The sequence below is a fragment of the Leptopilina boulardi genome, unplaced genomic scaffold, assembly GCF_019393585.1.
Source record: "Leptopilina boulardi isolate dan_hultmark-lab unplaced genomic scaffold, ZJU_Lbou_2.1 LbouV2_258, whole genome shotgun sequence".
Classification (NCBI taxonomy): domain Eukaryota; kingdom Metazoa; phylum Arthropoda; class Insecta; order Hymenoptera; family Figitidae; genus Leptopilina; species Leptopilina boulardi.
Genome location: NW_026137816.1, coordinates 1,116,236 through 1,135,075, shown reverse-complemented (window position 1 = coordinate 1,135,075; position 18,840 = coordinate 1,116,236). Strand labels below are relative to the sequence as shown.

General features: G+C 22.5%; 4 protein-coding genes across 9 annotated transcripts; 2 read left to right on the top strand and 2 right to left on the bottom strand.

The window, feature by feature from the left end:
- Nucleotides 1-134: 134 nt before the first annotated feature.
- LOC127280941 (replication protein A 70 kDa DNA-binding subunit-like) lies at nt 135-3,398 on the bottom strand. Its single transcript, XM_051304362.1, has 12 exons — nt 3,182-3,398; nt 3,051-3,101; nt 2,785-2,963; nt 2,586-2,704; nt 2,230-2,495; nt 1,909-2,113; nt 1,691-1,803; nt 1,453-1,619; nt 1,149-1,380; nt 971-1,054; nt 685-882; nt 135-611 (listed from the first exon to the last, which is right to left on the bottom strand). Exons 1-12 carry the CDS (start codon nt 3,209-3,211, stop codon nt 498-500), a joined length of 1,758 nt encoding a protein of 585 aa, XP_051160319.1. The 5' UTR covers nt 3,212-3,398; the 3' UTR covers nt 135-497.
- A 110-nt stretch (nt 3,399-3,508) lies between these two features.
- LOC127280942 (cytochrome c oxidase assembly protein COX18, mitochondrial-like) lies at nt 3,509-5,800 on the top strand. The gene is made up of 6 exons (XM_051304363.1): nt 3,509-4,330; nt 4,405-4,542; nt 4,691-4,838; nt 4,926-5,050; nt 5,187-5,294; nt 5,418-5,800. The coding sequence occupies exons 1-6, from the start codon at nt 3,755-3,757 to the stop codon at nt 5,631-5,633; spliced, it is 1,311 nt and encodes a 436-aa protein (XP_051160320.1). The 5' UTR covers nt 3,509-3,754; the 3' UTR covers nt 5,634-5,800.
- Nucleotides 5,801-6,157: 357 nt separating this feature from the next.
- Nucleotides 6,158-9,831, top strand: LOC127280953 (transmembrane protein 62-like). The gene is made up of 13 exons (XM_051304379.1): nt 6,158-6,873; nt 6,984-7,095; nt 7,212-7,349; nt 7,450-7,776; nt 7,885-8,017; nt 8,129-8,284; nt 8,363-8,510; nt 8,581-8,703; nt 8,761-8,842; nt 8,925-9,053; nt 9,126-9,300; nt 9,395-9,622; nt 9,699-9,831. The coding sequence occupies exons 1-13, from the start codon at nt 6,655-6,657 to the stop codon at nt 9,742-9,744; spliced, it is 2,016 nt and encodes a 671-aa protein (XP_051160336.1). The 5' UTR covers nt 6,158-6,654; the 3' UTR covers nt 9,745-9,831.
- Nucleotides 9,832-12,347: 2,516 nt separating this feature from the next.
- On the bottom strand, nt 12,348-14,661 carry LOC127280954 (vesicle transport protein SFT2A). Of its 6 annotated transcripts, none has more exons than XM_051304382.1 (7): nt 14,538-14,661; nt 14,240-14,315; nt 13,604-13,715; nt 13,499-13,516; nt 13,183-13,352; nt 12,984-13,101; nt 12,348-12,869 (listed from the first exon to the last, which is right to left on the bottom strand). In XM_051304382.1, the coding sequence occupies exons 3-7, from the start codon at nt 13,670-13,672 to the stop codon at nt 12,741-12,743; spliced, it is 504 nt and encodes a 167-aa protein (XP_051160339.1). In that variant the 5' UTR covers nt 13,673-13,715; nt 14,240-14,315; nt 14,538-14,661; the 3' UTR covers nt 12,348-12,740. The 6 variants fall into 6 exon arrangements, with proteins under 6 accessions (XP_051160339.1, XP_051160338.1, XP_051160342.1 ...); XM_051304381.1 differs by having other exon boundaries at nt 13,604-13,718; nt 14,244-14,315; nt 14,538-14,660; XM_051304385.1 differs by lacking the exon at nt 13,499-13,516 and having other exon boundaries at nt 14,538-14,658.
- Between the last annotated feature and the right edge of the window lie 4,179 nt (nt 14,662-18,840).

Sequence of the window (18,840 nt, the reverse complement as noted above, 5' to 3'; positions counted from 1 at the left end):
TAGTTTTGTTTTTTTTTTACCCTCAATGCGAACAAAAAAAAAATAACAGAAACAAGATTAATCTAAATTAAAGGATTTAATGTTAGAAAATTAATAAAAAAATTTATTTCAAAAATCGAAACTAAATATTTTATTAATCTTTACAGTAACATGATTTAATTTTTTTATACACATTTCATATAAACTTTAAATATTTTTTAAAGTACTTACAATTCTGAGAACTTAATGTTATTTCATGCAATGTCATGAATTTTTTGTCTTAATAAAATTTTTTTTAAAAAAAGGCATATTTAGAATAATTCAAATAAAGAATACATATTTCATTTTACTTAATATTATTTAATTTTCATACTACTAATAGTTGAAAATATATAGAAAAATATTTTTGTTATTTAATTATAAAAATAACACGCATCACAAGAAAATTTTAGGTATCTCTATAACCTTATTCGTTCAGTCAATATTATTATCAAAATATATTTTTGGAGCAATCCTCTTCAAGTTGATGGTTTTTCCATAATTTTTTTAATTTCCTTCATCAAACGTGAACTATATTCTGATAAATTTATTGGTGAAACACTTAATACAACAGCTTTTACTCTCGATATATTCTGTAAAAAAAAAAAATATTAATTTTGATTTTATACCCTTAAAAAAGAAAATATAAAAAATCAAATTACATACATTAAAGTGTTCCTGTTTCATTAGAATTTTAAATATAAAACTCTTAAATTGACAACTATGAAATATATTTTCATAAATATCAGTTGAGAAATTTTCATAAATATTTCCAATTTCTTGAGCGCTTTTATTTAGAATTTGTTCGACTTCATTATGAAAAATAGTTACTTTTAATTCCTGATTGTAATCAAGTAACGTTGCCTAAAAAAAATATTAAAATTTTACATATAAAAAAATCTCTTATATTTAAAAAATATTTTATTTATTTTAATGATAAAGTAAAAATTACCTGACAAATCATTCTGTATGTAAAATTTGGAAAATCTGCATTACATTTTACACATCGATACATACAATTAATCGGATCCAAAAGCTGTCGGTAAAATAGATTTTTAAATAATGAAAAAATTAATAATTTTTGTTATTATAAAACTATATATATATACAAATATTGTAAATTATATCACCTTTTTGTTACAACCTTCTGTGGGACAAGCTTTATATAAAGCATTATAATGTTTCATAGATCCAATAGTGGCTTTAGTTAAAAATATATTATCAGTTCCAATTACTCCAATATTTTGTTCTTCAACTTGTTTAAAATTTAACCAAGGAAAATTAGAGCTTAAACTTGTAGATGTGGTTGAAAGCATTTTGGCATTTTTAGCGCGTTCAGTTTCATTGAACCATGTTTGTATTCTAAAATATAGAAATTATTATTTTCTTTTCTTTCTATGTTTCTTTTTTAATTATTTATCTTGATTTTCAAACCTTTCAATCTCAGAAATAGCTGGATTAGCTTGAATAATTGTTGTCGAAGTAGTTGAAAGAAATTTGCCTCCATTATAATCTTTTATGGCTACGGCTTTAATTGCCAATGCCGTGCCTTCTATTTCATTGAACTCATCAGCTTGTGTATCCCATAATGTTAACGTTATCTGAAAAAAAAAAGAAATTGTTTAAAATTTCTATTCTAATTTTTTTTATTTCTATTCTATTTTATGCTTACCATAGTGTTGCTATCATCAACCAAAAGAATATCCCGTTTCATTAAATCTGCTCCCGTTTTTTTCGATTTAAATCGTATAACTTCTCCAACTGTTTTTATAATTGCGAGAATATCTATAAAATATATATTTATTAAACTATTTTTTTTATATTATTACAATAATATTTAGACATTTTTTTAATTATATAAATTTATTTAAAAATTGTAAACATATTTACCGATAGCAATGCCACTTTCTCTGTATTGAATATCACTGATGGGAGAAAAATCAAATTGAATCATTGGAATATGTAAATCATCTCCTTCATATTTCATAGTGGCAGTATCTGCATTTAAAACAAGTTCAAATTCATGTTTTATGGTTGTAAATCTTTTATTTGCGGGTTTTACTTGACATTTGGTAATATAATAAATGCATCCAACCTGAAAAAAAAAAAATTTGTTTTATTTTATAAAAGAATTTTTAACTCAACTATTTTAATTAAAAATAAAAAAAAAAAAAGGAAATCAAATTGAATTTATTTGTAAAATAAACATACTTCAAATTGATCGTAAAATGAATGAACTTGATCATTAAATCCAGTACATTTTATTTCTCCAGATTCATCAATTAAATCAATTGAAAATAATCTACCCTCGCCCCGTGCATTATTCCATGTTTTAATATTTGACTTTGCCGATACTCTTGCTCTTATTGTCCATTTTCCATAATATGGACTCAAATGTATTATTGGCACAGTGGCAATAACATTTTGTGAACTCGAAGGCTGAGAATTTACGTGATTTACTTGAACTTCTTCTACAACTAAACGAGAAATTAAAATTTCGACAAAAATTAAAATTAAAAAAAAATAATTCTATTAATATATTTATAAATAATAATTTAATTCAAAACCTGGAATTTGTTCTTTAATATTCAATGCTTTTGGTTCATACATAATTGGTTTTCCAAGAAGATTTCCAATTTCACCACCTGATGTTACTACTTCAATATTTCGAATCATAATAACAGGCCTAAAGCAATTAAACATAATTATAGAAAAGAACAACGTGAAATTGTTTTCTTGAATGAATTTTTTTTTTTTTAAACTTACGTTACTAAACCTTTACTTTTTGTTAACACATAATTATTAATTTTACAAAGAGAAAAATTCGTTAAAATTCCATTTCGTATAAGTTCCAAATCATTTGAATGACCAAATGCATAAGATGTCACTATTTCTCCATCTGATAGCCATAATCTATATTTATCATTGTTTATACATTTCGAACCCTTTATAAAGTTAAAAAAAATATATATTATTAATTACCATAGAAAACATTTTTTTATAAATAAATATTCAAAATAACAAACACTTACCACATATTGCAAAAAAATGGGATCATTTATTGTCTCTCCACTTATAATTCTCTATAGAGAAAATTAAAAATGTTATCTTAGAAATATAATTACAAAAGAAATAATTAATTAATGAAAAAAAAAAAACTTACATTTAAAATACCGGTAGAAAGTTGCTCCATGATTTTATAACAAATTAAATAACGCACAGAAAATATTTTTGAAAGAAAATTATGAATAAAAAATTCATTACTATACTGTGAATCAGTATAAAATTTGCATCTGCATTTTTTATGCAGAAATTTAACAAAAATATCACTGTTTTTCTTTAAATATGTATATATTTTTTTTGTTTTTGTTGATTATAGTACGCATCAGAGATGGGTAAAAGTGCTTTTCTTAATCATGTAAAATACGTATTATACGTAGAAAACCTCCCCACTCACTCTTATTTTTGTAAAATATTCACGTATTATACGTACCCATCTTTGGTACGCATGGAATTCCGATTTTGTGCATTTAAAAATATTTTCTTATTTAAAATAATTATTTACACTGAATTTTGTAAATATAATCATCATTTAATAGAGAAAATTTGTTGATAATCGTAAACTTTTAGAATTTATCGCGGTGGAAACTAAAATTCATGTTATATGAAGTCCGAACGATTTGTTGGTTATGTTATGATTTTACTGCTGGTATAAAATATAGATTTGCGATAAAAAATGAACAATTTAATTATCGGTTCACTTGTTCGAAATTCTGTTTGTGAAATGCAAATACAAAAATATTCTCAATATGCTAATAATGTTTATAAATGTAATAAACATTTAATATCCGTTTTTTCCAATGGCAATAATTTGACACGAATAACAAAATATTTATCAACAAATTCATTTTCAAATCACAACAATGCAGTTTATTCCACTGGAAATAATAAAATATATTCGTATTATCGTCAAACAGAATTAAGAAATGGAATTGTCAAAAGAAGCTTATTCAATAATTCTTTGAGGTTACCTGGAAAATTGAATGTAAGATATGAATCAACATCTAGTGCATTATCAATTACTGATACTTTATCAGAGGCTACTAATGAAGTTAGTAATTCTGGATTTATTACTCACAAAGAAGGATTAATACTTTCATTAAAAGATATATCAGAGAGTCCTTTGGTAAATTATTGTCAAGAATATTTACAATTTTTACATAATTATACCGGTTTACCATGGTGGGCAACTATAGTATTATCGTCAGTTATTTTAAAAACTATATTTTATTTTCCTCTTTCTTTGCAACAGGTAAATATAAATTTTCTTTTTTTCTGCTATTATGGTTTTTTTTTTTTTTAAATAGAGAATTTAATAAATTTCAGCGTCGATGTCTTATTGCATTAGATAATGTTCAACAAAAATTTAATATAAGTATGGAACTAATTAAAGAAGAAATTAAAATCTCAATGAAAAAGTTTGGTTGGCCAATGGATTTCGCTAAGAGCAGGTATCAAGATATGGTAAATATTTTAGAGTCAAAATTTTTTTTTTTAACATAAGGAAATTATAATTTAGAAAAAAATTCTTTTGGGAAATTTGTAAACTAAACTCCCAATTTTGAGTAAATTATATTTATTATTTAAAAAAATTTTTTTTTTTAAATTGCAGATAAAAGTAGTATGGAAACATGCAATGCACGAGGAAAATACAAATCCACTGAAAGCTTTTAGTTGTGTTGTATTTCAGTTTACAGCTTGGTTAGGAATGTCTATGGCGATTGGAAATGTATGTTGTATTTTTCCATTCACAGATCCCGGTAAATAAAATACTTTCAAAAATTACATTTATTAATAGATTTTAGATAAAAAAAATTTCATAAAAAAAAAAATAAATTTTTTCATAGCCAATGTACCTGTATATTCTGAAATAGCAACAAATGGAATTGGATGGTTAACTAATCTTACAGTACCAGATAGTTCTTTAATATTGCCCTTAACTATTGGTGTAATAAATCTTTCTATTGTTGGAGTAAGTTGATAATTATTTTTAACATTGGTAATATAATTTTATGTAAAATGAATTAATTTTTTAATTTATCGAGAAATTATATTTCAAATTAAATGATTTAATTAATTTAATTTAATTAATTAATTATTATTTACAGTTATATTATAATAATTTTAATAATCCGACAATTGTGCAAAAATTTGTATGTGCCACATTTGGAATTCTCAGTGTGGGAACTATTCCTATTACCACACAATTACCATCGGTACGTTAATAATTTATTATTAATAATCTATTTTATTTAATTTTGTAAAAACTGAAAATAATTTCTTCTAGTATTTTAAAATAATATATCGAATTAAATATGATTTTTATCGTTTATTTTCAGGGATTATTGTTATATTGGTTAACAAGTTCATCTTATGGTTTAGCTTTAAATTTAATATTATTGACATCTTTTGGTAAAAAAGTATTACGTATTCCTAAATACAAATCTTATATGCAAATAAAGCAGGAAACTGAAATTAAATTTCCCGAATATCAGGCGATGTTACATGGTAATTCGGATGCGAAACAATTGAAACGAAAGAAAGTGACGAATTAGATAAATATAAATTTAATAATTTTGGATGTAGTTTAAGAAAAAAAATATGTAAATAATTTTAATAAAAATAAATACATTTAGGTTTATTAGTATTAAAAAAAAAATAATATTTTTTTCGAATGTTTTTTCTTCTAGAATACGAAATTAAAGTTCTAGTCATCAAATCATTTATCTTCTTTCGTTTTATGTTTACTAAAGCTATCGATTTATAGATCTTTATATATATATTAAATTGTTTTTCAAGTACATAATTTACTGGAAATTTACTTTTAATGAAAAATTCATTTTGCTTTGTGTAAAATAGTGTTGTACTTATTAATTTTTTTTTTGTATAATACAATTTAAACATTTTTAATGTTTGTGTTTTATGACAAATAAGATTTTTATATAATTTAAATATTAGCGCTCATTTACTTTACGACACGTAGCCACCTATCGGCGGGTTTTCACCGCGAGACCCCCCGACACCTGAAGATTCCGGACCCTGTACAATACGACCGTGGTAACTACCCAATTATAATCAGCTGATTTTTTTTTCAAAATGGAGGGGTAAAATTGAATCCTGCGCAGAAATAAATATAAAGTTTCATATAAAAGTCAAGATTATTTGTGTATTTCGCGAGTTATAAAAGCGCATAAACAATTATTTAAATATTAAATATATTTGTGAAAAATTTGGCCTGATAAATCGACGCTATTAAAAAATATATATATACATTTGTATGTGAAAAAGAAGAAGAAGAAGAAGAAGAAGTAAATGTGTCATCAATTGATATGATTTGACATTTGAGAAAAATCACTATATTATATATATATATATTATTAGACAATAAAAGTGAAAATGAATTTTCAATTCAGCTTATACACAAATAATGTTATTTTATTATTCAAGTGAAATTCAACGCTGAATTTTCATAGAAAAAGAAAATTAAATTCTATATAAATTTCTTTCCATTCAAAATGCTTGTATTTTTTCAATGTTTTTATATAAAAAAAATAGTTATATAATTAATTGGATGTTATGGAAATGAAAACGTCAAAGTCCGCAGTGATTGTTTTAATGTTTATATTGATGCTGTCAATATTTGTCGCTAATGTTGTGAATTTAATAAATGTTGATTCCAATAGTAATGTAAACAGTGCAACTTATAAAACTTCAGATTCAATTGATCAACATTTATATGAACCAAAAAAATATGAAATTGGATATTCATATGAAAGTCTTATGTGGTTTTTACAAGTAGGTTCCTTTTTTGTATGAAAAATAATTGTTTTTTTTTAGATAACTGTACGTATTGTTTAAATTATATATATATATATATATATATATATTTTTTTTTTCCCCCACAGATCTCAGATATTCACATAAGTATATTTCATGATCCTTCAAGAATAACGGAACTTAAAGAGTTTTGCGATGAAACAATTGATGCAATCAAACCAATAGTTGTTCTCGCTTCTGGCAAGTAATTTAACAATAATATATTCTTTTTTTAAACTATTTTGATTTTTGAATAGTAGTATAAAATGCGACTTTTTTTTGCAAAATTTTGTCTAAGAATTTAATTTGAAAAATAGGCGATTTGACTGATGCTAAAACAAGCGATAAAATGGGATCAAGACAAATATTGGAGGAATGGCAGCATTATAAACGAGTTTTAGAAGAAAGTCACGTTGTTAACAGAACCGTTTGGTTAGATGTCAGAGGCAATCACGGTAAAAGAAAAATGATGTTTTAAATTGTTTTCTATTTTTGTGAAAATTCGTATCTTTTTTCATTAAATACCTAATGAATGAATTTAATTTTTTTTTTCAGACAATTTTAACGTTATGAATATAAAATCGAGGGAAAATTATTTTGCAAACTATTCAATTCAAGGGAAAAAATATCCACGTTCTTATATGCATCAAGTTTCAGTGGGTGGTGAAGTTTATTCTTTTATTGCTATCGATGCATGTTTACAACCAGGACCAAGAAGACCATTTAATTTTGTTGGCGCTTTAAATGAAAAGGAAGTGGAAAAAATTCATCGCCTCGTTCAAAATTCAAGAGCAAATAATGGAGATTATATTATTTGGTTTGGACATTATCCAACATCGTGTATTTTAGCTCAATGCGAAGGTGGTGTTAGAAATATTTTAGGTAAGAAAAAAATTATATTAATATAAATAGTTTATAAAAATTTTAAAAACAAATTTCTCAATTTGAAAAATTAGATAATTATTTTATTAATTTTATAATTATTAATAGGAAAATATAGAGAGGGTTTGGCATATCTTTGTGGCCATTATCATACATTTGGTGGAGCTGTACCTAACATGTATACTATGCAACAAGCGGGCTTCCTTGAATTAGAATTGGCAGATTGGAAAGATAATAGAATGTAAGCATTATTTTTATTCTAGATATTTTTTTAAAAACAATTAATTATTTAATTTGAATTTAATTTTTATTATGATAAATGTTTAAATAATGTGAATATTTTTCAAAATAGGTATCGACTTGGTGCAATTGATCATGGTCAATTCTCTTTTGTTGATGCAAATCATCGTGAATGGCCTGTAGCATTAATTACTAATCCAAAACATGCGCTATTCACAATGCCACAGAAAGAGAATCTTCAATCTATTGTTCAATCTACGCACATTAGGTATAAAATTATTTTTTTTATAATTAAGAATATGTTACCATTTTTCATGATTTTAAAATTTTTATTTTTTTTTTTTAGAGTATTGACATTTTCATTGGCGCCTATAACAAAAGTTGAAGTCAAAGTGAACAATGATTTGTGGCTTCAATGTAAAAATGTGAAGGGACCACTTTATGTAGCGAAGTGGAATACTTCAAATTACTTAATAGGCATTCATAATATTCAGGTATCCATTTTTTTTTTTAAATTCTTTTTAATTACACTCTTTTGGTAAATATTCCTTTTTCTTTGTTTAGGTTCGAGTTAAGGACAGTGATGGCAGAGAAAGAACTGTAACACAATCATTTTCTTTAGATGGCACCAGACTATCATTCAGCGTTCTTCCACGATTAATTCTCATGTCCAATGTCAGCCATATTGTAAGTAAAAAAAAAAATGTTTAAATTTTTCAAATATAATTAAATTTTTTTTTTTAGTTCCAGTTCCTTTTTGGAAGTACTCTATTATTGTTAATTATTCCCTTATGCGTATTGCGTTTCATGCATATGCTTTATCAAGGTAATAAATTATTTTACCATCTTTATTAAAGAGTGAATTTTTTTTTTTTTTAATAAATTTTTTTGAAATTTTGATGTCACAGAAAAATATAGAGAACCACCGAGATTACGCATTCGATTGTTTCAAAAACTAATTAGAAAATTATGGATAATGTCTACCATTGACAGGCTATTTTTTCCATTAGTTTTTTATGAAGTCTATTTAGCTATCGGTGAGAAAAAATAATTTATTTATATATTTATATTTATTGACGATAATTATACTATTTTAATAATTATTAAAGGACCATGGATTATTGGTGAAGTAATTGAAGATAATGTAGGAGTAATATTTGCTTGGGGAACGTTTGTTGGTAATAATTATTTGCCCGGATCGTTTACTTATGCTTATGGATTCTTTCAATTGTTTTCATTTCATCTTCCACTTAATCTTGTCTTGGCACATCGTATCGATAAAAGGTTAGTTTTTTTTTGTAATTTTTACGTGATTTACAACAAATATATATATTTTTTTTGTAAAAATTTGGTTTAAAAAAAAAAATTCTTTTTTCAGATTGCAAAATATAAGAAAGCCACCTGCGAAAAGATTTTCTTTTATTCAATTAATATCGCAGCATTTATTATTTGTGATGTTAATATTAATGCAAGCAGGTATGGCTTATTTCTTTTGGTTGGCATATGGAACATTGGCAACGATACTTTGTCCATTAAGAACTTGGAGTTTAATTTTTGCCTGTATTTTATGGCATCAAGTTCACAAAATGCCAAAAAGTTGCTTAAGGTAAGTAAATAATTTATTATTTTGAAAATTAAAATTTCTTTTTTTGAATTTAAAAATGATTTATTTTCCTTTAAAGATCAGCAGCAAAATTATGGTACAAACAAGTGGTTCATTTACTATAATGACATTAAAGAAATTATAGAATGATGTAAGTTGCGGAAATGCAGTTCCAATAGTTTTTTTTTTTTTTTTTTTTTTGCAACTAAAAATTGCACTTCCACTATAAAACTAATTTTTTGTACGAGAAAGTGATAGATTTTTTTTAAATCTAGGAAAAGTAAAAATGAGATTTGCATAAAGGGTTTTTATTTATTTATTTGTTTTTTATATGTGCAAAATATTGGAAATTATTTTAAAAATTTTCAGCTCAAAAAATAGAAGTTTATTCAATAAGACACTTTTTAATGTTCCTTCAATATTTGAGCTGAAAACTTGAAGAATAAGAAACATTTACAACGACTATCTATAAAAAAAAAATTGTAAATCGTTTTATAGCAAATATTTCAAGTGTAAATATTTTTTTTAAACATTTCTCTTTTATTTCATTATTTTTATTGTCAGTAATCGTTATCAAAATCAATTTTAATTGATAAAAATGAAGGAATTTTTATTTTATTTAAATAATAATGTGTCACTGAAAAATGTTTTATTTACAAAATGTCATTTTTGGCATTTATTAATAGAATATTGCAAAAGTAGTTGATGAATGCAGAATCTAAAAATAAGAAGAAAAAAAAAGGATTTATCTTTTACACCAAACTTGTTTACAATCATTAAATATTATCGACTGATTTAATTCAAACCAAAGTTGTGTAAGTCTTAAATATTATAACAATTACACATACCTCAATGTCTCAGTGCTGATATCTAGTTAAAATAATGGAGCAAAAGAAATTAAAAAACACTTCCTTTCTTAAATAATATTTAATAAAAAAAAGGAATTTCGAAACAAATAAAAATTGTTTTTATTTATTATGTTTATAATTTTTCTTTCGCTCCATTTTTAATAGTATTAAACTTCCATTTGTAAACACTCCTGATATTAGTTTAAATTTAACTTCCTGCTAATAAACAATTAGCGTATAAACGTACATTTAAAATCTTATTCTATGTATACTAAAACAATTTTGTGATAAAAATATATATTTAGAAATATAATAGCAAATAATTTTGTGAAGACAATGTAAATCGAAATTTGTGATCTATGTTAGAAAATTATATCAATGATTTGCAAAAATCTAACATCAATATAAACAAATTCTTTAATTCAGTATAAATTTATTTCGATATTAATCTTTTTTTAAAAAAAAGAAAACAGACTGAAAGAGATTAAAAATTAGAGATTATAAAAACAATTACTCTAAAGAATGTAAATTGAAATGCCAGGTAGTATTTTATTTAACAGCAAATATATAAATAAAAAAATTATTCTATAAATAAATAAATGTATATAAATATGTAATGATTATACGAGTGAAAATTTCATAATTAACTCTTCATTAAATTTATAAGTCCTAATTTTAAAATAAATATTTATTACATATATTTATTACAAAAGAATAAAGAGAATTATTTCTTGTTAAAAATTAAATATTCTTTACTGATGGCGCTATTAAATGATGCATTTTACTTTATTGTTAATTTTAATTTTCAATTAGTGAAAATAATAATAAAATATAATTATATTTCTTAGAAAAATGTGTGCTATACCTATACTTAAATCAGACTTTTGAAAGTAATATACATATAAATATAGTTTTTATTTGAAAAAAAAATGTAAATAAAATTATTATGTTATTTCATCAATATTTTGTAGTTTTCTTATCCTATATATGCGTCATTAATATAATTAATTGCAAATCAAAAATATTATACACTTTTTTAAATTTGAGTAGCATTTTTTTTTTTTATTTGGAAATTTATACACAAATTTCTAAAATTCAAATTAATAATTCGCTTTCTAAAATTGTTTTAAAAATAGCCTGTAATTAAATATAATATAATATCATATTCATAAAATATTTTCACTTAATTTTGATATTGTGCGCAATACAGTAAATTGTATTTTACATTTACAAGGCATAAATTATTCAATTTCATTATTGTTTTACAGAAAATAATTATTGTAATAATTAATATAAAAAGTGCTGCCCTTTAGTTGTGCATAAAAATAAATTTTTATTTACATTTACAAAATAAATTTTAATTTCTTAAAGTGAATCAATTAATTTCTTTTCTTTTCGAAAATGACGTCACATTTTTCCTTACATAAAGTTTGTTCATACAAAAATACTCCAAATAATCCAATTTTTAAATAAAAGTTTCTTTTTTTTTCTTCAAATTTCGAATACTTTTTGAAAATATTTGATAAATGTTAAATTTATTTTCAATTTTGTAATTCTTTACAATTTTTTTTTTTTTATTGTAAAATACGTTAAGAATTATTTTTTCACTTGTATATTAATTATAAAATTACAAAACACTACAATGAATGAAACAAACCTATAAAATATTACATTTTACTTGTAGGAAAAACAATTCATATTATCAAACAGCGTAGATAAAGTTAATTTAAATTATTAATATTCGTATTTAACTATTTTAATAAAATAAATTTTTTTTTTGCAATTTATACGAAAATATTGTTCACAAACGGGCAAAATATATTTTGAACATTTTATATTCATAAAAATTTAGGTTCTATAAATGTCTAAATTATTATTAATAATAACAATAGTAATAATAATAATAATAATAATAATAATAATACCTAATAATAATAATAATATTAATACCTAATAATAATTATTAAGACACTTATGTGTGTATCAAATACATTTGGGATTTTTCTTAACTTGATTGAGATATCAATGATCAAATCAAATCTAATATTTAATTTATTTTTTTTTTGATTGTTTTCAATAAAAGATGTATAAAAAAATAATTGACTTTGATAAATGCGTCTTGTAAAAATTTAAAATTTTAAATTGCTAACTATTATTTTTTTTTTTGTAGTTTTTGTTAAATTTCACTTTAAGTTTCATTCAGTTTACAATATACAACACTTTCTTGTTCTTGTCCTTTAATATTTTTCTTCTTTTTTTTTAAAAGAGAATTCTCACGTAATACAGGATTCAACAGTCTTCTTTACAGCATCGCGAGCATATGGAATATATGACAATGAATACCATGTTAATGATAAAGACTGCAATATTATAAAAAGAAGTGCAAGTCCTGGTTTATGTAACTGTAAATAAATTTATATTTCTATTAATTACAGAATTGATTAAAAAAAATACTTATGTAAACATAAACATGTACAATTAATTAATTTTTTTTTTTTTGAATTTTTATTACTTACTCCAATAGCTGCAACAAGAGTCATTGCTAAGCACACGAACACAAGTATTGTAGCAATTATTCTTGTGGATGCAAACATTTTTTTCAATTGATTCACTGGTCCCATTAGAAAGCATGTACTTTAAAAAAAAAATTAATTTAAAATTAATAAACTACAATTATAAAAAAAAGTGAAAAATAATATAGAAATTTGATTATACCTTACTAATGAAATAATATTGCCAAGCGTATAAAAAACGGCAAATACGGAAAATCCTTTATTCAAAAAAAGTGCAAATGATCCGAGAAATGAGCAAAGAATGCCAATCACAAAACAAATTGCAAAACCTTTTATTCTCGTTGACCAACTTAAAGTTGACGCGTCCATTACCTTCAAAAAATATAATATTATTAAAGTACAATTTGCAATATTAAAAAAATAATTGAAATTATCATTCAATATACCTATTTAATCAAATAATTAAAAATTTAATTTATTTTAAAACATGATTAAAAGATAAAAGAAAAAAAGCTTACCACAAAATCCTCATCACCCTTTGCAGCATTACATTATTTATAATATATTTAGTAAATTGTATATAAAATTTAAAAATATTTTTAATTTAATAAACAAAATATTACCTGTGGTATAATTCCACTTTCCTCGTCACAATTTTCATTGCCATTTAAAACTCTTCTAAGCTTATCCATTTTTATTATCTTGTATACCAAATAATCTTCTTATAAATTATTTCTTCTAAAATGAAACAATATAAACATGAAATAAATATATTCTAAGTAAAAAAAAAAAAAAAAAAAAAAATTAAAGCAGCATTTTCTGTGCTATCCAGAGAAATAAATACATCACTTGATGATATGTAACTTTAAAATAAAACAGACATATCAGAAAAATAAATAGGGTTGATTAATTGTGAATAACTGATATGTTCTGAACAAATGGACCATTTTTATCAAATTTTTTTTTTTTAATCTTCTTCAAGACTTTTTATCAATAAAGCTATAAAATTGTTTTCAATTATTATAATTTCTATAAATAAATTAAAATAATAAGAATAAAAACTTTTTTTTTATAAACGAAAGTCGTTTTTCAAATAAGATAAACAAACATAACCTTAAATTCACATATGTTAAATTAAATGATTTATATATATATATACATATATGATAGTACAAAATAAACTTAAATAAACGTGGCAAAATTTGAGACAAATATGTCTTCATTATTGTAAAAATTATATTAAATATAAACATATGTACTTACTTTTTCTCTAGGATAACACTTCCAATTAAATTCAGTTTTTCAACAATAAATATTTCTTTAAGTAAATAATAACTGAAAATAAACATGAATCACAGAATACTGGAAAAACTCTTTATAATCAAATAATAATTATATTAAAATACATATATTAAAGAAAAATGGAAAAAATACACAATATAATTTTAATAACAATACTACTTGAATTTATCCATTTGTTGAAAATTTAAAAGTGACATGACACGTATTGGTATATAAAAAATAAAATAATTAACATAGCCTAATTAGTCTAATTACCCAGTTATTAAAACATATTTTTTATAATATTTTTCAAGAGAGATTTTATGTTCTATAGTAAATACGAGTATAAGGGTTGGGTTGTTATGTTATACTAGCCATCTATGTAAATTGGACTAAAGATCCTCTCTAGAGTAATCGGTAAGGTAGATTATGTGAGCGGGAACCGGAAAATGTAATGTACATTACGCATGCGCACTAATAGTGAAGAATTTGAATTTAAATTTAAAAATTTGTAATTTTGAATTTTAATTAAATAACTCATAAGGTTTTTATTTAAACTGAAAATAAAGCTAGAAGAGAGTTTTTATCTGTTATTATAAATAGAGAAAATAATATATTTGTTTATTTAAAATTTTGGTAAATTAATAAATGAAATAACCAAAAGCGGGTGAAATTGATCATTTGCTAGGCATGGAAGTAAGGAAGTTAAACACTCTATAGGGGTTTCTTTCGAATCATTCTATTGGGTTAAAATTATTATATTAAATTACTTGCTTTCTGTTTATTTAATTAAATAATTAGTGTTATAGAAATAAATACTTACTACAGGGAAATAATTTTTATTTATTATCAAATATACTCTATTCTAAGCAATAATTTCCATATTTGTAACAAATAAAATATAATTTACTCAAATATAATAATTCTTCGATGCAAATAAATATTTACATTTTTAAAATAACTGATTCGAGAAAAGTAATATTTTTTTCTTAAATAATTATATATAATAACATTTATATATTAGAAAATAAAGAAAAATTTGTATTGTTAAAAATCGAAAGTCCTTGACTGAAAAAAAAATGTTTATGAAATAAAAAAAAATATTAAGAAAAATTTTTCATTTCTATATTTTTTATTTACGATAAATTGAAAATTCTTTCTGTATTAGTTCAGAATTTATTTATTAATTAAATAACAAATATAAACAAGTGTATTTTTGTTAAATAAATAAATAATAATTTTTATTTTCAAATTAAAAATTGAAAAATAATATCAAAATTGAAAATTAATGCAAAAAAAAAAAGAAATTGAGGTTTATTAAATAAAATGAAATATTCAGGTAAGTTTGATATTTATAAACAATAATTATTAATTATTAATTATTAATTATTAATTATTAATTATTAATTATTAAATAATAATTATTATTTTATTATTTACTACTACATTAAAAATTTTTATTTTTAAATAAATTGTATATAAAATTTTTTTTTCAGTATAAATTTTAATTTTAATTTCGGTATAAGTTTAGATGTTGGAATTAAAATATATTAAAAAAAAAAAATAAGTTGCAGCTTCCAATCACAATTTTTAGTGAATCAAACAATTATTTCAATCAAATAATTTTTATTTGAATTATATAAACTGTACTTGAACGAATAATTTCTATAATAATAATAATAATTAGTTTTCATTTTTTGTTTAATATTAAAAAAAAAACGAACTCGGCTTTTTTTTCTCAAGTACAAACAATAAAGTTTTTAATGCACGGCAGTAGGGTTACATGATATTGCAATATATATATATATATATATATATATATATATATATATGTGTAAAAATCCATTTACGAGATTAATTTAGGATAATGTTGGGTATATGCGATGGAAGTCATATAGTAAGAAAGTTATTTCACGTCGAAATGTTCGCCATTACATTTTGAGTTGGGGAAAAAAAAAAAAAAAAAAAATAGGAAAAAAACACCCCTTGGAAGAAAGTATAGCTTGCAGTTTTCTTATTGGTGTAGGAAAATTTTTATGATAGTTGCCCCTAAGCACTATATTCCCCGGTTCAATTGGTCCCTTCGTCATATAATCTTGATCCATCCCATACCTTATATATATAATACTAACAGGGGAGGATGTTTCAGCTATATGCCGCCGAGTATCTTTCACTCGAAATCAATATGAATTTTTCCATTTTTTTTTTTTTTTAAATAATATCTCATTTTTTTCGAAAAAAAACACAAATTTTTAAAAAAGAAAAATAATTTTTTTTTGATATTTGTATAAACACACAGAAAAAAGATTTCTTTGACAAATTTTTTCATTGATACAAAGAACATTTATATTTGTTTCAAACAAAAATATATTATCTTTGATTCAAAAAAAAAAAAAAAAAAAAAAAAATTCACAGAAAATTATAAAGGTATTAAAATAAGCTGCGCAACGCTTATTATTTTAATCCAATTTTGCTTATTTTAATACCAAAATGGATTAAAATAATGCAAAATTAAATTAAAATGCGTTGCAGCTTATTTTAATGCCTTTTGAATTTTTAGTGATTAGTTTAAAAAATTTTTTTTTATTTAATTCAAATAAATGTAATAAATAAATTCAAAACTCATTTGTTTGTAAAAAATCATTATTTTTCATATAAAAATTAAAAAAAAAAAATTTTTTTTGTTAACTTATATTGAAAGTCCATAAAAAAACTAACATTTTTTTCCTGGCAAAAGTTCCTTAATTCAATACATTTGATGACATTGAAATTAGGCCTACTTTTAAAAAACCTCGGAAACACCAGATTTTTAAAAATCCACTACTCGAAAATTAGGGCACTTATAAAAAAGTAAAAAATAATTCCTACACCACTTTTTTCTGCAAAGAACAAAAAAAAAAAAAAAAAATTTTTTGAATATTATTTTTATACCAAAATGGATTCATAACGATTTAATCAATCGTAGATTAAAATTGTAAACTTTCAAAAAATGAATTTATATAAAAAACATTTATTTTTTACCAAATTGAAAAAAAAATTTAAAGAGAAAAAATTGATTATTTTTAATCTTTTATGGTAATAATTTAATGTTGAAAATTTTCGTTGATTCAATTTACAATTGGAAAATAAAATTCGTCTCAATGAAAATTGTATCTACACAGAAAATTAAAAGGCATTAAAATAAGCTGCAACGCTTATTATTTTAATCCATTTTGGTATTAAAATAAGCACACCCAGAGAAATGATTTATTTGAACCAAATAAAATATATTTGAGTTAAATAAACCTATATTTGTCTCAGAGCCTACTAACTTATTTATTTGGGGTAAATAAAAATTTTATTTGTCAGAAATAAATTTTTCTTTGACTCAAATAAATTTTTTATTTCAATGAAATGAAATATATTTGCAACAAATAAATGAGTTAGTAGGCTCGGAGACAAATATACCATTTCTCTGAGTGCAAAATTGGATTAAAATAATAAGCGTTGCATAGCTTATTTTAATGCCTTTTAATTTTCTGTGATACTAAAATTCTATAAAAAGAAAATTCTAACAATATAAATTTTTTTTAAATTAAATTTTCAAAATTTGCATAAAAATTTCGTGATTATTTTTTTTTTTAAAATAATTTCTTTTGTGAGAGAAACGAAAATGAAATTAAAATTGGATATATATATAGGAGACTGATTTATAACGTTCAAACAATGCTGAGAAGGAGAATATTGCGAAAGCAGCTGGACCAGGGGCAATAAAAGGGAAGAGAATCAAGTTTGTTCGTTTTTTTCGTGAAAGATCCGTGGAATATATTTGAAATGACGGATCGGATATATATATATATATATATATATATATATATATATAAATATAATGGCTTAACGGGATGAGTCATAAAGAAGAATGGCACAAGATAGCTATGCCTATAACCTTAGAGACTTTATACCACGCGAGAAAATGAGGTGGTCCTGGTGCGGATGATTCTCTGTCAAACGATGCAAGGTTCCAAGTTGTAAAATTGTAAAGGGGATAGAAGAAATGGCTTTGGCAATGCATGACTTCCACTGTTTTTTTTTTACCCTCTTTTTTCTGATAATGCAAACCTATCATAAAATCCCACACATATATATATATTATAAAGATGAAGATTCTTCATCAAGAAAGAACCGTTTTCTGACGATTTTTATTTTTGATCTCATTTGATAAATCTTTTTTCAAATTAATTTAAAAATTACACGCATATACTTATTTCAGCATAATAATAATAATATAACAAAATAATAATAATAATAATAATAATAATAATAATAATAATAATAATAATAATAATAATAATAATAATAATAATAATAATAATAATAATAATAATAATAATAATAATAATAATAATAATAATAATAATAATAATAATAATAATAATAATAATAATAATAATAATAATAATAATAATAATAATAATAATAATAATAATAATAATAATAATAATAACAACAACAATATAACAATAATACTAATAATTATTATATAATAATAAAATGCTTGGTCTGTCCTTCTGTCCTAACTTGAAGTTGGCCTTTTCTGATT

Coding starts and splice junctions, on each gene's coding strand:
- LOC127280941 (XM_051304362.1), bottom strand. CDS start 3,211: ATGGAGCAACTTTCTACCGGTATTTTAAAT. Junction 1,804..1,908: donor AGAAAGTGGCATTGCTATCG/GTAAATATGTTT, acceptor TATATTTTATAG/ATATTCTCGCAATTATAAAA. Junction 1,381..1,452: donor GCTATTTCTGAGATTGAAAG/GTTTGAAAATCA, acceptor TCTATATTTTAG/AATACAAACATGGTTCAATG.
- LOC127280942 (XM_051304363.1), top strand. CDS start 3,755: ATGAACAATTTAATTATCGGTTCACTTGTTCGAAATTCTGTTTGTGAA. Junction 4,839..4,925: donor TTTTCCATTCACAGATCCCG/GTAAATAAAATA, acceptor ATTTTTTCATAG/CCAATGTACCTGTATATTCT. Junction 5,295..5,417: donor TTACCACACAATTACCATCG/GTACGTTAATAA, acceptor GTTTATTTTCAG/GGATTATTGTTATATTGGTT.
- LOC127280953 (XM_051304379.1), top strand. CDS start 6,655: ATGGAAATGAAAACGTCAAAGTCCGCAGTGATTGTTTTAATGTTTATA. Junction 7,096..7,211: donor AATAGTTGTTCTCGCTTCTG/GCAAGTAATTTA, acceptor TTTGAAAAATAG/GCGATTTGACTGATGCTAAA. Junction 8,843..8,924: donor CATGCATATGCTTTATCAAG/GTAATAAATTAT, acceptor TTGATGTCACAG/AAAAATATAGAGAACCACCG.
- LOC127280954 (XM_051304382.1), bottom strand. CDS start 13,672: ATGGATAAGCTTAGAAGAGTTTTAAATGGCAATGAAAATTGTGACGAG. Junction 13,102..13,182: donor AATATTATTTCATTAGTAAG/GTATAATCAAAT, acceptor TTTTTTTTAAAG/TACATGCTTTCTAATGGGAC. Junction 12,870..12,983: donor CTCTTGTTGCAGCTATTGGA/GTAAGTAATAAA, acceptor ATTTATTTACAG/TTACATAAACCAGGACTTGC.